At 39.3% G+C, this 15,674-nt stretch overlaps 1 protein-coding gene across 1 annotated transcript in view; it reads left to right on the top strand.

The window, feature by feature from the left end:
* The first annotated feature begins 4,047 nt into the window (after window positions 1-4,047).
* METAP1D (methionyl aminopeptidase type 1D, mitochondrial) overlaps window positions 4,048-15,674 on the top strand; it is a 43,741-nt gene continuing 32,114 nt past the window's right edge. The window contains exon 1 of the mRNA XM_041403638.1: window positions 4,048-4,408. Within this exon, the coding sequence (XP_041259572.1) occupies window positions 4,048-4,408 (361 nt within the window). The remainder of the gene's footprint in view (window positions 4,409-15,674) is intronic.

The following is a 15,674-nucleotide window of genomic DNA, read 5'->3' on the forward strand; positions in this document are numbered from 1 at the left end:
GCTTTGTGAAACATTGCTTGCTAGGATAATTCAAAGTTGAAAAAAAAAACCATAATAAATATTAACATCTGTATCTCATAAGCAAGTATGTGTTGCAGATATTTCCATTTTCTGAAAAAAAATGAGCCTAAAGTCATCAAAATATTTTTCCCCATGCTTTCAATCATGATTTTCAGTAATTTCAGCTGGTTTACAATATCTCTTTTCTCCAGTGATCAGAAAGATTTCAATCTGACCCTGAGTTCTTTGTATTAAAACATTCAATTTGCAAAAGGCAGTTAACCACACCAGTGACAGTATTTGAAATTGTGAGGCTAAAAATTTATTGAAGCCAATAAAAATGGGAGGCTATTACACAAAGCAGTACAAAAAGATGCAAGCTTGGCTCAGGGAGGGCATGAGCCCTGCCATCATACTGGCTTATAACTGGTGGGAAAATTGTAGGAATGAGCTTACCTCCCTATCACTCATCTTTTTTACAAAATAAGAAGAAAAATAATACAACTACCAGTTTCTGCTCTTAGCTACTCATTCAAATACATGCTTACTAGGTTCTTTGTTCTTTACACTAAAACCTTCAGGAATACACATTGCAAGAAACAAGATTACACACTGTAGCTGAGCTTCCTTTTAGATCTAGAATGGTATAAGCTAGGTACAAAGGATCATTAATCTAACAGTTTTCATATTTCCATGTTCAAAATATGTTTAATTCTCCAAATCAGAGGCAGAGAGAAAAGGTTGGGAAAATGTCCTACATTGATTCTTCAAAGCTCATTTCAGATATAAGGCTCCCACCCAAACTGGAGGAATCTCAGGTAATGACACCATGAAGACAAAGCCTTGGGAAGAGGATTCAGAAATCCCTCTTTGCCTGTACAAAAAAATCTATATAGCAGGAGCAGTATTGTGCACTGTTTTTTTCTGAGAGTAGCACTAGCTTCTTTCTTCAGTAAATAAAGAACATGTAATGCTGTAAACATTCCTCACACAGGAGGTATGTGCTCCATTTGTGGTTGTTGCACAGTTTGAGCTGCAGGGATAAAACGTAAAGAAAATCTAGATCAATGGGAAGAGCTTGACATCCCTTTTTTGTTTCTAAATGGTAGGGCAATAAGGGAGATATTCCATGTTCAATAGCTGCTATTTTTAGCTGCTTCCCTTTTTTCTAGTTAGGCTTTTCTCTGAGCTATATGGGGTGTTCCTGTTTTAAAACTTCATAGTTTCATAGAAAAGAGTAAATCTTTGCCTGGAATGAATTTAATATGATGGGGACTTGTAAATATGTTATTTTTCTTTCCCTCAAGGTGTAACTTTGTAAGTTTTATTTAGTGTAGCTTTACCTGGTTATATATATTTTGTATCACTAATGTAGGAGATTCCTGGGTTTTTGCAAATTCAGGGCTCCAAACTCACCCTGGATCAGATGACCATCAGTGCTGAAAAAAAAACACCTATTTGTGATTAGAGCAGGACCCAAACAGCACCAGTGTGATCAGCAAAAGCTGCTGTGGAAGTAAATAATCTTTAAAGACAATCTTAGGAAAGTCTAAGCCTAACCTCAGCTTCTATACTTAAACTAGAAGCGTATTTCTATATTGCTCTATGAAAGATTTTGTGTGTGCATAAGACACAACTCTTTTGTCTTATAGGCTGCTACAGACTGCTTTGAAACTTGCATGCAAAAACCTAGCTTTGTTTCTTCTTTAGCACATTTTGCTTAGTGTAATATCAGCATGACCAATTTTGGGTAGAAATAAATTTGAGATTCTACATTTAGTGCTTGGTGGCTTTCACAGCACAGAACCAATGCAAGTGAGGTGGGATGTGAAACATTCTTCAAGGAGAGTCTTTCACACAGATGTGTTGAATAAATCCTGGGCTGAAAAGTCATTTCTCCAAAACTGCCTCTCACCCTGATGCTCAGGCTGTCTTGAGGCATCACTGTCCGTCTTAAACATTTCAGGGGGATTTGTCAATTGTAACCAAAAGACTGTTATACACATGAAGAAGAAAGAAATGTATTTGTTTTTGGTGACAACTTGAACGCAGTGGAGTATGATTTTTTTTTCAGGTTTGCTGTGTTAGGATCGGGTATGTCTCTTTTTTCAGAGATACTCACCCTCATTTTACTGCTATAAAGGTCCTAAAAACGATATCTGTTGTTTGTACTTCTTAGCAAAAGGAGAAAACCTGCATCTAAGCATAAATCAGAGACTACTGAATAATGACTGTTGTTAGGCTTAAGATGCATCCGGAGACTGCAGAAATTACACAGTTTGCTTGAAATGTAATTGATCGTAATTTCATTGATCCCCTCTTATTTTCTGGCATGCAAAAATAATTGGTCCAATCTAACCACTAGTCAGTACCTACAAGTATTTGTGAAATAGCCTGACACTTATGGACAAGTTAATTACAAAGGTGGTAGCAGCATAACTAGAATTTCCTCCATTTTCTTATGCCATCAACCAATTTTCAGGCTGTTACAATAAGGAATTTAGGGCTTACAGATGCAGAAAAAAAGCCAAACATTCACTTCATTTTCTGTAACAGTGGTCTCATTCCACTGAGTAGGAAATACTTGCTGACTCAAATAAGAAAGGTGAGACTAGGCTACCTTAGAGCTCTCTGTTTTTCTCCTTCAGTGACAGCTGAGGAAAATGTGGCTAATTACTCATCATACATGGATACTTTCATGTGAAGTGTGCTGTTCTCTTTAAGCACACACAAGGACACCCACCCACTCAAGAGTATAATACAGTTGCTTAGGCCAAGCAGCAGAATGTGTGATTGCTTTACACTGCACATGGATGTTACAGAACTAGTGGTTGATTGTCTGGATTCCTAAAGCCTTGCCAAGATACAAAAGAGGATAAAATTATGCTCCTGTGAAAGACCATACTATGTTGTAGAATCAGGAGCAAAGTGAAGCCGTGCACATTTTGGCCCTGCAAATGAAATGTGTGCATAGCTCTCAGCAGTGAGCAGTGGGTAATGGTGCTCACGAGGTGTAACTGATCAGCTTAGCAATGTTTTCTCTAGATTTATTTCTGTATGTTTATTTCTGTGAATTTATTTCTTACCATTCTCCCCTAACTGAATAATGATGATGAAACTTGTCAGTTCATGCAGAATGTGGCTATAAGAAGTGGAATATTTTACTTTTTTGGAGGCACGGTAAGGTATTGTATTGATCTTTAAACTACTATGTAGTCTGGATATAAACTATATGATAGGCTGCCTATCATGCTGTGGCTGCTGATTAAGAGATGCACTTTTACTAGCAAAATTTAAGAGGATCACAGCACTTTTTTTTTTTTTTTTTTTTTTTTTAATTAGAGCATGCTTGGACTTTGCTCCTTAAAATCAGAAATGCTTGAAGTGTAACTTTTGAGTTCATACTTTTGGGGGGCTTTTTCTAAAGCATGTGTATGCTCAGCATTCCCATCCACCTTGGGCTTTGAGTCTGTTCTTAGCTAAATCGTAAAACTTGTACATGGGATGCTAAAACTACTAATGGCTGTACCAGGAGGTAAATAAATCTGGAGATAAACAGCCCGAGTTCTCATTTGGCAATTTACTTACTCATCCCGCAGTTTACCGCTGTGTGTGTACACATGAATGTATGTAAGGACACAAAGATCATTAAGTGCATATGAGGATGTAAGAAAGGATTACTTGCATTACTTCCATATTTTGGAATGCATCCAGATGAGTTTTGAATGTCTCCAGAGAAGAAGACTCCAGCCCTTCCCTGGGCAGCCTGCTCCAGTGCTCTGCCACCATCAACATAAAGCTTTTTCTCATGTTAAGATGAAACTTGTGTTATAGTTACGGGCATTGCTCCTCATCCTGTCACTTGGCACAGCTGGAAAAGGTCTGGCACCATCCTCTTGGCACCTGCCCTCGAGATATTCCTTTGCATTAATTAGTTCCTAAAGAGTAGTTCATATTTTATTCACAAAAGTACAAGTTGAGAGGAAGGTGGTGGTGTTTGCTTGCTTAGTTGGTTGGGTTTTGTTTAATTTTTAAGGGCAAGAAATTATGAGAGAGCTCCAGCGCTCATGGAATAGTATGGCTGCACTCCTGCGGGACCGAGTCCCACTTTCGGCAGCTCTGTCCCGCTGCCGTGTCTCCCGCTGCGGAAGGACAGTGAGCACTCCGGCTGGGGACGGTGAGCTGGGCGGGATGGGGCCGTACGGAAGGGCAGTGAGCAGCACCCCGGGCCACAGGGAGCCGCGGGCGGGCGCAGCGCTGCCCCGCCGGGCCGGATCCCGCCCGGGCCTGGCGGCGGCGGCCGCAGCTGTCAGGGCTCGGCTGCTGTTGAGGCGCGTTCCCCCGGCGCCGTGCCCGGCGTGGGGCCGGCACACGGCAGCTCCCGGGGACCCCGCGGCGGGGGACGGCTGTGGGAATGTTTTGCTCTGCTTCTGCTGTGGTGATTTCTGCTGCTGAAGTAATCTGACATAAGTATACGTGTTTCTTCTACCAGCCCGTTCAAGTGCGGAGCTTCTTAGCTGCTGGCTCGCCCGTCTGTGTAATGCCTTGTCAGGCCCGTTGTGCCCCGTGCCCTGAGGTTCTCCGACGAGCGCTTTTTCTGCCACATAACCTTTCACAAGCTAAACTCGTGTGCCCGTGTCCTACATCCGTCTTCAGCCCCTTGCGCACTTAAAAGCCCCATGCCCGTCATCCAGTTAAAAGAACCTAGCGAATTACATTTGTTAAGCCTTCATACCCTCCGTTCAGGCATCAGACCTTGTCCAGCTTCCCTAGGGGATATGCTTTTACCGAGACTTGAGAAAGTGAAACTGTCATAGTTAAGACAAGACCGATTAAACGAAATCCAGTTTCCCCCGAATCGGACAGTTCAGTATAATTTAATTTGCAAATACTGAAAGACAAAAGTAATTTAAATTAGGTTTCTGTTCACCTAAGGGTATCTGTTCTGCCTTAATTGAACAAAAATTACTTTTTTATAGCCTCTTATGTGCGTTCTTTTTAATATATCTGATGTTACATTTTTATAAATGATGAAAGTTTTCTTCATTATGGAATTGTTTCTGCATAAGTGCATTTGAGCAGCAGAGATCTTGGAAGTTGTGTACTGATTAAATGCTTTATCCACATATCAGAAGGACTTAGGCTAGCCTAAAAAAACCCTTCATTAAAAAAGAAAATTGACTGAAAAGTACTAAGGAATTAAAAAGCACTTTTCATATATAGGGAAGTTATATAGGGAAGTTATTTGAGTAGTCTCTGCCTTGCTAATGTCAGAATTCAAACCCTTTCAACCCAAGGAGAAGGCACACAACTCTTTAGGCTGTGAGTGGTTTCCACAAACCTTTGTGAAATTCTGTATGCTCAAATGCTGCATTTCAGAGTAGACTAGCAGTGGGTTGAACTGCATTTTAGCAGTCACCTTTTCTTGAAGAGTATTAAAAAAAAAGTTTTACAGGTGATGCACAGGAGTGTGAATTGAATTTACTGTTTTGTAAAAGAAAACTAGGAAGCACCCAGAGCACAGACTCACCAAGTCACTGTCACAGTTTGTAGTTAGGAATAGTGTGGGTTGTGTGCTGGTTCACTGGCTTGTAAATGCTCTGATTAGATATTATCACAGTTACAGGTATGGTCGTAATTGAATCTGTGCTACTTTATTGGTAATAAAGTAGAACACATGAAAGAACTGCATTGATATCTACAATTGTACCTTAGATGATTTAAAGCATAGTAATCTCTTACAGATCTATTTATTTTATACAGGTGAATTATTGTAGAGTAGAAGCCCCTAATTTCTTATAATGAAATTTCAGGGTTTAGAGCCACAGGGAGGTAACTGATGAGAAGACATCCCGTGTAAATTGAGTTACTTTTGTGTTCCATACTGATATAACTGATTTCTGATCTTGCTTCCCTAGCAATGAATAGGAATTCTCTGCTAAGCTGTGTGACTTAATTTGGGCCAGGTTTTTAAAGTCAATTCAGTGTAGACTGGTGGGGTGTGATACATCCCTTGCATATATAGTTTGTGTTCCCAGGCTGGCTGTTTGCTTGGTGAGGGGCTGAGTGCCTTGTTCAGCCCCTTGTGGAACTGGGAATTTGTCCACAGGCTCCTCAGTGGGGAACCTGGAAACTGCACCTGCCCAGAACTATAGCTGTCTCCAGCACCACAGAATATGAGAAGTTGTGAGATCCTTCTTCTTCTGTGACTACAGAGCATTTCAGAGATGTTTGTTTTCAAAATTTTTCTGAGAATGTTACTCTTTCCCCTCTGTGAGTAAAATGAGGAGGAAATGCCTTTCATCTTTTTTATTTTTTATAGTAACAGAGGGACATACCTGGAGTTGATTCTGTTGCAGTACAGCTTCAAAGCCTCACACTTTCAAGTTTGCCCAGAAGTGCCAAATAAGTTGGGGTTTGCTTTGCTTTTTTTTTTTTTTTTTTTTTTTTTTTCCCCCCCCCCCCTTTTTTTGGGGGGGCTCTATAGGTCACCAGTTTGGTTTACAAGCCCTGTCAGTAATGCATGGTTGAGTATTTTCTATATTTCATAGTTAGGTTAGCCAAAACTGTGTATATTAAAGGAATAATAAACTCTTCTCCAAAAGGGTATTTATATGAAAATCATCAAACTACCCTGAAGAACTACACAAGTTACAAACATTAGTTGGACTAATAAAGAAGGTGTAGCAAGTAACTGAGACAATGTGAAGTGATCTGGTTTATATGCTCTAGATAAGATATAAGATTACAGACAAGTAATTTGACATAGTTGTTCTTTCTGGTCAGACACGGCTTTGACATTTAGGATGGTGAAACTGGTAATGAGCTTTTAAATTGCCATTTTATGTTGGACTCTGCATGTTACTGTACAGAAGTGTGCTATGGGATCTCCATCTGGGAAGTGATTAAATAAATAAAATACCAGCTTTACTGAATATTTTACTGAGCAGTGTTTCTGATACAGTTAATTTCTCGCATTTTTTTCATCTGCAGACCTTGGTAATGCTCATGGTTTTATAAAATTCAAACTTTTCAGTATTTCTAAGAGGAAGTAAAAGGACTCAAAATTAGATTATTTTCTTTTTTTTCCCTGAAATCAAAGTATTCATTTCAGATTTTTTTTGCTGCCATAAGCTGCTGAATCAGTCTGTTTCCATCTTTCTGATGATGCGTTTTGAAACAGGAGTTATATTTCTTTTTTTTTTTATTGTTATAGCTTGCTCTTTGAAAAGCATATTTAACCACAAATTTCAGCATATTAGATACCATTCTCATGTTAAGAATGAATCATAAAAATCTTTATAGCACTATTTATATTCAAATGGTAGAAGTATCACTTTGTATTTTTCTCACTGTTAAAAAGCAATTCAGAAATTTACAACTCAAACAATAAATACTCCCTATAGTAACTTCCAGTACTTTTAATGTAATGTTTTTTTAAAAGTTAACCATAGAATATACAGATAACAGTTTTGGGGAGACTTGACTGTCCTGGTATTCCAGACTTACAATTAAATATGTCCTATAATTCTGATTTTTTTTTTTTTTTTGACAAATGAAAAAAAGTGGTTTAAAACTTGTGCAAGAGAGTTTTCAAGATCTAATGTACTTGGCTGCACTGTGCAATATATGAGTTGGGCAATTAGCTGGAAGAAAATATTAATTCACATTTTCCATTAATTTGTAGACAGACTCATGTCTCCAGAATTTGACATTAGCATTATGAGCTGCAAGTGATGCATGGTGGAAGTTCAAACCATTTGATTGTAGTACACTTTCAACATTTTTTAAATGATCCTAAGGTAGTTTCATCCCTGTCTCGAAAATCATCAGGCAGGCAAGGAATTATTCCCATTTCAACTGTGCAGCAGCTCTGGGGAAGACATGCACTTTCATGGTTTGAGGCATGAGAGAAAAATATTCCCCTTTCAATAAAGTGTTTAATCGTTCTCTTCTCTCAGTTGAGAGGTAATGTATTGTTGGCAGCACACTGTGTCTTTTTCTTACGAGATCTATCATTTCTGGCTATGGGTGGATGTGTAGGGTGTGGTTTCTCTGTGAGCTTATGTTTCTCAGCATTAGCTAAGGTTGCCTTTAAATGAAGGAAAGTCATTAGCAGATGTCCTGGACAGCTGCTGAAAACCAACATTTTCTGCCACATCAACAGCTTTAGTGACCCTACTCCCGTAGCCATTCATTTCAGACTAAGAAGTCCTTTCTCCTTTGTAGGAAGGTGCCCATTGCCCTGGCACCAGAGCGTCACCATTGTGGCTACAGCTAAAACCCACATGGAGACGAAGATAATGATGAGTTCCTGAGGAGTACTTAGTTTCAGCTTTTTGTGAATGTTTTCTCTCCTCTGCTTGCCTTATATCTTGGGTGCCCAGGTCCCAGGTAGTGTCCTGTATCTGTCAGTGCTTAGTCTGTGTATTACCTTTTCACGAGCTAGAAGTTAAGGAAAGTAAGCCCAGCCATAATCCTTCAGGCAAAATTGACCTTGTCTGGAAATTTATTTTGTATGTAGCACTCTTTAATTTTGCAGAATTCTCCTTAAAGCTCACCTAGAGCTTTCTCTAAGCAGAAAAGAGCTACTTCCTCTTTCCATTCCTATGGCAGAGATCTGAGGTTTTTCCACCATCTGCAGAAGCTCACTGCCCTGGTGTGGTGATTCGCTGAAGGGCCATTGTCCAGCTTTGTGCATAGGCTACTGACCCTGAAGGAAAATGCCATGAAGATCTGGGAATGACTCTAGCAAGAAAGTGGGATACCCCATTGTAGGGAGTTACCTTGCTGCTGTGCTTCCAAGGTGTATTTTACAGTGTTGTCTGTCTTCACAGCTGGACATGGGGATGTCTGGAGTGAGGACTGTTGGCATGCACAACTTCTGCACTGCCTGCCAGAGCCTGTTGTCATCTGGCATTTCCTCACCTGGCTGCAGATGTAAAAGCAAAGGTTCAACATAATACCATGTAATAGTGTAGAAAGTCTGAAATGGAAAGTCATGTCTGTGATTTTAATTCAAGATCTTCAGTTCAGTGCTGCCTCTGGGCAGCAAAGACGACAATCTTTGTCTCTCCTTTAGGTGTTGCTTCAGTCTTCTACTCTTCAGGCTCACAAATGCAGTGTTAACCAGCACACACAAATTCTGGTGATGTTCTGCAAAGAACCAAATAAGTGATTTAACCTCCTCTATACTCCTACAGCATATCAGTGAAAAAAAGGATACCACCTCACAATCTTTATAGATTAAATTAAAAGGAAGAAAAATACAGACTCCTAAAATCTGTACTGGAAGATGACCCCGCCGAGGCTACGTGCAGGATCAAACTGTGAAGTGTCTGGCTACTTGGTCCTTGCATGTTGTGTTACTTAAAACATCAAGAATAGTGGTAGAGTATATGACAGGTCTCTAAGCTCGTTTAGAGTTTGAGGAGAAAGAATGAAGGATTGAATCTTCCTAAAGAAATTCGGGACCTCAAATAGTGAATTACCTTTTATTTTACAGCAGATAGCTTCATTCCCTAAAATCACAGGATCAAATGTCCTGTGAACATATAATAAAACATTTTATTTTGCCTCTGAGAGCTCACAGTGCAGATAGCTAAGCAGACAAAAGGGGCTGAAATCATGAGCACTAGCTGATGGATGGAGAAACTCTAGCACTGAGGGAGTAATTTCTGGAGGGTTTTGTGGCAGCACAGCATCAGCAGAATGAAACAGGGCCTGAGCCTGCCCTGGTGCCTGCTGCTTCTAAGTTACCAGGCAAACATGCAGTTTCACAGTGGACATAGATAAAGTGCTTTCTAAATTTAGATACAGAATTTCTTGTACACAAGTTTTTACACTGAATTACCCTACCTAGACCAGAAGCTGAATTTAAGGTGCACATAAAAACAACATGCCACATATCTGTAAAGTTTGGGATTTGTGTGTTGTGGGTGTCCTATAGCTGTGCAGGGGAAACTTTACTGAGCCAGTCTGGCACACTTAACCTCATTTCATGTGTGGCTTTCTGTGTTTAGGTATAGTTGGAGTGTAAGGCTGAGAATACCAAAAAATATTTCTGTGGCGTTGTGGTATTTTCTTTTTGTTTTTTTATTCTGAAGAGATGTGGACTTTGGCTGAAGTCACCTTGAAGACAAGCTACTTCTGGTGTTGAACCTATTTTGATGCTCAAGCTGCAGTGGACGTCTGTGTCATGAAATCTAAGCTGGTTTTCCTCTCCATCATATTTGCATAGAGTAGACATGATGTTCTGATTGTGACAGTTGTGAATCAAGGTGAAATTTAAACAAAAGCTTAGGAGCTTTTGAGCATTCTTCAGTGACAATCCTGCTGGTCCACTGCAATTTGTGATTTCAAAGTAGTATTTGATCATGTATGCATTCTGAAAAGGCCTTTTCTGTGCTAAAACTACCTTTAGGACACCCAGTTACAATGATCTTATCAACTGGGAATTGATAATTTTCCTTTTTTTGGTTCCTCCTTCCTTCCCCACTCCCAAACAAGGACATTCCTACAGCATTTCAAAACGCACATGTAGTGAGAGTCTTGCAGCCTCCTCTTCTCTTTTGACAGTTTGACATGTGATGTGCCATGATGGGTAGCTTGCAGTGCTTCTAGACACCACATCCCAGTGCTGTTGATCTAGCAATACTTATTAGCATGAAAATTTAATTTGAAAATGTTTTGAAGTAATGTAGTGGGAGGGAGAGTGGGTTACAGGGCAATGACTTCTTTTTAATGTTTTGTTTATTCAAACCATTTGTATTTGTCACAGTGGTTTCTTTCCTAAGCATTTCTATTTAAAATCAATGTTTGTTGAAATATGCTTGTCTGCCCAATCCACCTTTCATATTATCTATGTGAAGAGGCAAAAGAACATATATAAGGAGCAGTCTGTATGTTGTAAACTCTTTGCCTTACAGTTATTGCATCCTGTAGAAAGAGGCTGTTTGGCTACAGCCTTGTTTTAATTTCATTTTTTAGTTTTCAGTTTCACATTTCTGGAGTCTCCCCAACCACTGCTGTTACCTGATGGCGCCTATATTTCATCAAGTTTAGACAAGCAGTCTACCTGGACTTAGGCCCAGAGGAGCTGCCGTAACTGATGAACATGATCCCCTCTGCCTGGGAATTCAAGACCTATAGAACCATGATTCCCAAGGGAATTGAAAGAAAAATGTGTTCAGACCTTGCCTCTTGCTTTTTTATTTTCTTTGCTGTTTTTATGGAGCATTGCCTTGTACTGATGGGTAGCATACTTTAACCACAAGTGAAATCTGGTACTGGTTTGCTGATGATTAGGAGAAAAGATTCTTTTTAACCTACCCTGAAAACAGAAGCAGAAAAGAATAGAGCACACAGAGACAGACACGAGTTGCTGTGACATCTCTTCATTACTGCATACAAATAAAGTGATGAGTTATTAAACAAAATAGCAAAAAATGTTGTGGCATTACTGTTGTGACATTGGGTGGTTTTTTCCTGCATCATCATTGTTAGGCTTGCAGAGTTTAGTGGATACAACTGCAGATTTAAATTTTGTTGTTGCATGCTGCTCTTTAATCTGTTTCATTCTTTTGGAAAAACTGCATTATATAAAGATTGCATATTATTTTGGCTGTAGAATATTATGGTGGAGTTTTTAATTTAGAAAATGCTTTTAGAATTTTTTTGTGATTGCAGAATGAATGTTAGTGTTCAATGTAATTAAGTCTAATTTTATTTCCTGGATATTATATTTTTAGTTTGCTCTTATGTGCCCTTATTTTCATTGGAAGTTGTAGATTTGACTTCTTTTTTTAAAAGCATGGTGTTGGCAGTCAGACACAAGCTCACTATAAATCAATGAAATAATAAGCTTAAAAGTCTTCTAAATGTGGGGAACTTGTAGTTTCTGTTTAACGATGAGGAGTTGTTTCTTTGTGTTGTTTTGAATTATGTGGGCTTGGGTTTTTTTTTTCTTTATAAGTTTAAAACATTAAGGTGGGAAGAGTAATTAAAGGCTGCTTCTTTGTTCTTATTTTGCCTTTTATACCCAGGTCAGCTGGGCAGGCTGGTAGTGCTCTTCTAGCTACATGCATTTTTGCCATTCATTTGTCTTTTGCTGCTTGTGTTTGCTTAACTAACATGTTATATATACCATTACTTGTAGAGAGACTTTTTTCTTTGCTATATTAAGAAAAAGTGGGATTTGTTTTTCTGTTATTGTACCAGTTTGTATGACTAACCTATGTTTTTAAACATGAGTGGTTTACCCAGGGAGGAACTACAGTGGCTGGAGAACTTGCTAAGCTCTGGGCTCACAAATGTGAAGAATGAACAGATAAGGATTGTCAGATTTATATTTTTAATCTAGTGACTAATAAACATCTGAACTAAATATGTTATTACTAAAAGTTCATTATTCATTTTCTCTGTGTAAGGGAATATAAAATCTGCTGTAGCACAGTACATGTGTTGTATTGTTTACACCTTCCACGTTTCTCATCTGCTCCAGGTTTGACTTCCTGGTATTTCTGGGGTTTAAGAAGAATTGTATCTGATACTTTTAAAACTCAGAAAGTTAAAAGTACAATCATGCAGCATAATCACGTTAAGATTTCTTTTCCAGTCACTAACAGGAAATAGAATTACTACTCTTGAAGGCAAAATTTCATGACAAGTTTTTAATAGAGAATACCAGAGGAGTGAAGCTGTTTTCTTGAATCCTGGCAGTCCTCAGAGACCAGAGACTTCAGGGTTGTGTTGTCTGACTTGTAAGAATCTGCTGCTCCAGAGTCTATGCAGCAGCTAGAAACAATCAGGGAGAGAGGCAAAGGCTTCTGCCAACACAGAGACTTTTCCAGCTCACTGCTTGATGGTGAATCAGTTTGGGAATCTATGTTGTGAGTCTCACTTTGGTGTCTCATGGACTTCCTGCTTCCTGGGGTTGGTGATCCTGGTGGGAGCTAGCAGTCCTTGGGAACTTACCAACGTTGGAAAAAGGAGGGTCTCCAGCTAGGCTGGCACTCTGCCACTGCCTTGCAGTAAAATAAGTTCTCCTGCAGCTCTGTGGCTCAAGAGAAGATATGATCTCAACACACAGTAGGGCTCAGGCCCTTCATGGCACTAGGAGCCAGGAGTAGGGATATTTGGGGCTGGTAGTGTGCATGGCTTCGGATGAGTCATTGAACTTTCTGTGTCTTTCTCCACGTATAATGCAGATATTTATCTACCTTGCAGGTGCATTGGTTGAGATTAATGAGTTGTTTGTAAAGCACTTTGAAGATGAAAAGCTCTATCAAAAAGCTAAGTATTATTACATATGAGCTCTTGAGTGCATAATGGCTGTTTGCCTGCCAGTATTTAAGGCAATTTGTAACACACTAAGTATGAAGACACTGTTCTAGTTTCAAGAAATCAAGTTCTTGTTTCCCTTTAAGAAAAGTTGTCTTTTGTATTCACCAGTTCAGGTCACACCACTGGCCTTTAGTGTTATCTAGGGTGAAAAGAGACTCTAGAAGATTTTTTAAAGGAACTGTTTCAAAACATTAATATTGTGTTGTTGTATAATAAAGATTTCTTCTCTGTTGGTAATTTTTTACCCTCTTTGTATGATTTGAAGATATGGAAAGTTTGTTCGTTGTCCTTTTAGAGATTATGGCCTTTCCCAATCATTAATGTCTTTCCCTTTGTAATTTCTGAAGAAAAAGGGGAATGCTAAAAGCCAAGTGTTCAACAAGCTGCTCTGCTGCATGGAAGCCTTAGAAGGGAGAATAAAGGGCTCTTCAGAGCTCCTTGGAGGTCTTTTGGCAGACATACTCTCTAGCGTGCAGCCTGAGAAAACTTCCATGGATGTTTTTGAAAGTGGCTCTGTTCTCTTTTGAGTTTAGGTAATAAATAACCAGCCACTGTAACCTGCTCTAGAAAGTCTCCAGCTTTCACATTTTAAAGATGTTTATGTTCAGGTATTCATTGTTAAAACCTGTTCAAAGTTATGTTTCATTTTAGATCAAGCTCATTTTGAACCTGTCATTTCTTTCTAAAAAGAAATTAAGAAATATTGCAGTAAAAACACAGTCTGAATTTATACATTAATACTTACAGCATATCAGATGTTCTGTGTAGAACTTTGTACACTTCTCAGATTATCTGTTTCATGCTTTCTTGTACATAAATTTAAATTACATCCTGCCTTATGTGTTTTTTTTTTAAAAGAAAATCAACAGATGTGACATAACATTGAAAGAAGGTGGCAAGTTTGTTTGTCATATAAATTCTAGCTGTTCAGTCTCAGATTTACTGAAAGACACAGGTGAAGATGGAGTTGGGCAGAAGCCACAGTCAAGTTCTAGCTTCCTTCCATATAAAATGGAGATGCTTTATGTAAGAAATGGTGCAGTAACTGGAGATCTGCTTGTATTCTGCTTGACTTCTCAGCTCTTGAGTGTGCTTGTAAACTCATCTAGAGCTGTTGAGTTGAGGTCCTTTTCCACTGGATAAAGTGGATTGGCATCTCACAAAGACATGCTGGGTTGACATTGAGAGGAGGTGTTGCCCATAGTCATTTGTGGAGATCTGAGCATCAAATCACGCTCGTGCCTTGTGGATGGAGTGATAGGTGATGACAAGGCTTAATGGCATTGCCATGTCCTTTTTGAACTACCACCTGTGAGGTGACTAGGCAGGTCCGACCTCTCCAAGCCATTTCTGGTTGTTCTGCACTGATTATTATTATTAACATAATTCTATGAGTCATGATAGAAATGGGTGTTCTTTAAAGAAGTAAATACAGTAGTGGGTCTTGTCTGGGTTTATAAAGTTTTATTCATGCTCTAACACACCCTGCTAAATCAGCAGAAGCTCATCTCATGAGAATAGTTCTCTTCTGGGAAAGCTTAAATCAAAGCTTGCTCCAAAAGATCAAGTTGTACCAGCAAGAATTATTTTGCTGGTATAACTGTACCAGCAGCTTTCTGCGTAGTACCATTATGTTGTCTAAGAGTTTTGAGTTGTAGAGTACTCTCCTTAACTAATACATATTTTCTGGCAAGAATGTAATTGCGGAGCAAACTAAGGACTGCAGAAGTGGCTGTTTCTAAAATCTCCTTGATAAAGACAGTCTTGTTTTTGTTCATTTGGGGGCTGTTTTGTCCAAATAGCTCTTCTGTAAAAGCTGCTTCACAAAATCAGGTATACAGTAGGGTACCTGATGGAAAGGCTTTGGCAGAGCTTGCTGCAACAGTATCCTCAGCTGTGGAAACCAGATGGGTGTTGCAAACGGGTTGGTGGGGTGTTGGCAGCTGAAAATTCAACCAGATGAAAATAATCTGCTGGGGTGTCTAGGGAAAGGCAGCAGTTGTCTTGCGTCCCCTCCGGTGTGACAAGGGGTGACAATGGACTACCAACCACTACAGGATGAGCAAGCATGGCCCAGGCATGGGCATAACACTTCCAATGGCTGTGCCATTGCCAGGGGAACAGCCACATCAGAATCAACTTCATTGTAGCTCTTTGCCTGCTGAATACAGATCAGGAGCCTTGACATTTATGAAGTTGTGGCCAGGGCTGTACAATGCAAATTCACAGTCACATCACTTCAATAGGCCATGAGTATTGATTGAGAAAGACTTCACATTTTCCATGTGAAAAAAGTATGCAGCAGGATTCTTAGCATGTGATTGTCTGAA

The sequence above is a fragment of the Onychostruthus taczanowskii genome, unplaced genomic scaffold (genome assembly GCF_017590055.1).
Source record: "Onychostruthus taczanowskii isolate IOZ18803 unplaced genomic scaffold, ASM1759005v1 scaffold20, whole genome shotgun sequence".
Taxonomy (NCBI): Eukaryota; Metazoa; Chordata; class Aves; order Passeriformes; family Passeridae; genus Onychostruthus; species Onychostruthus taczanowskii.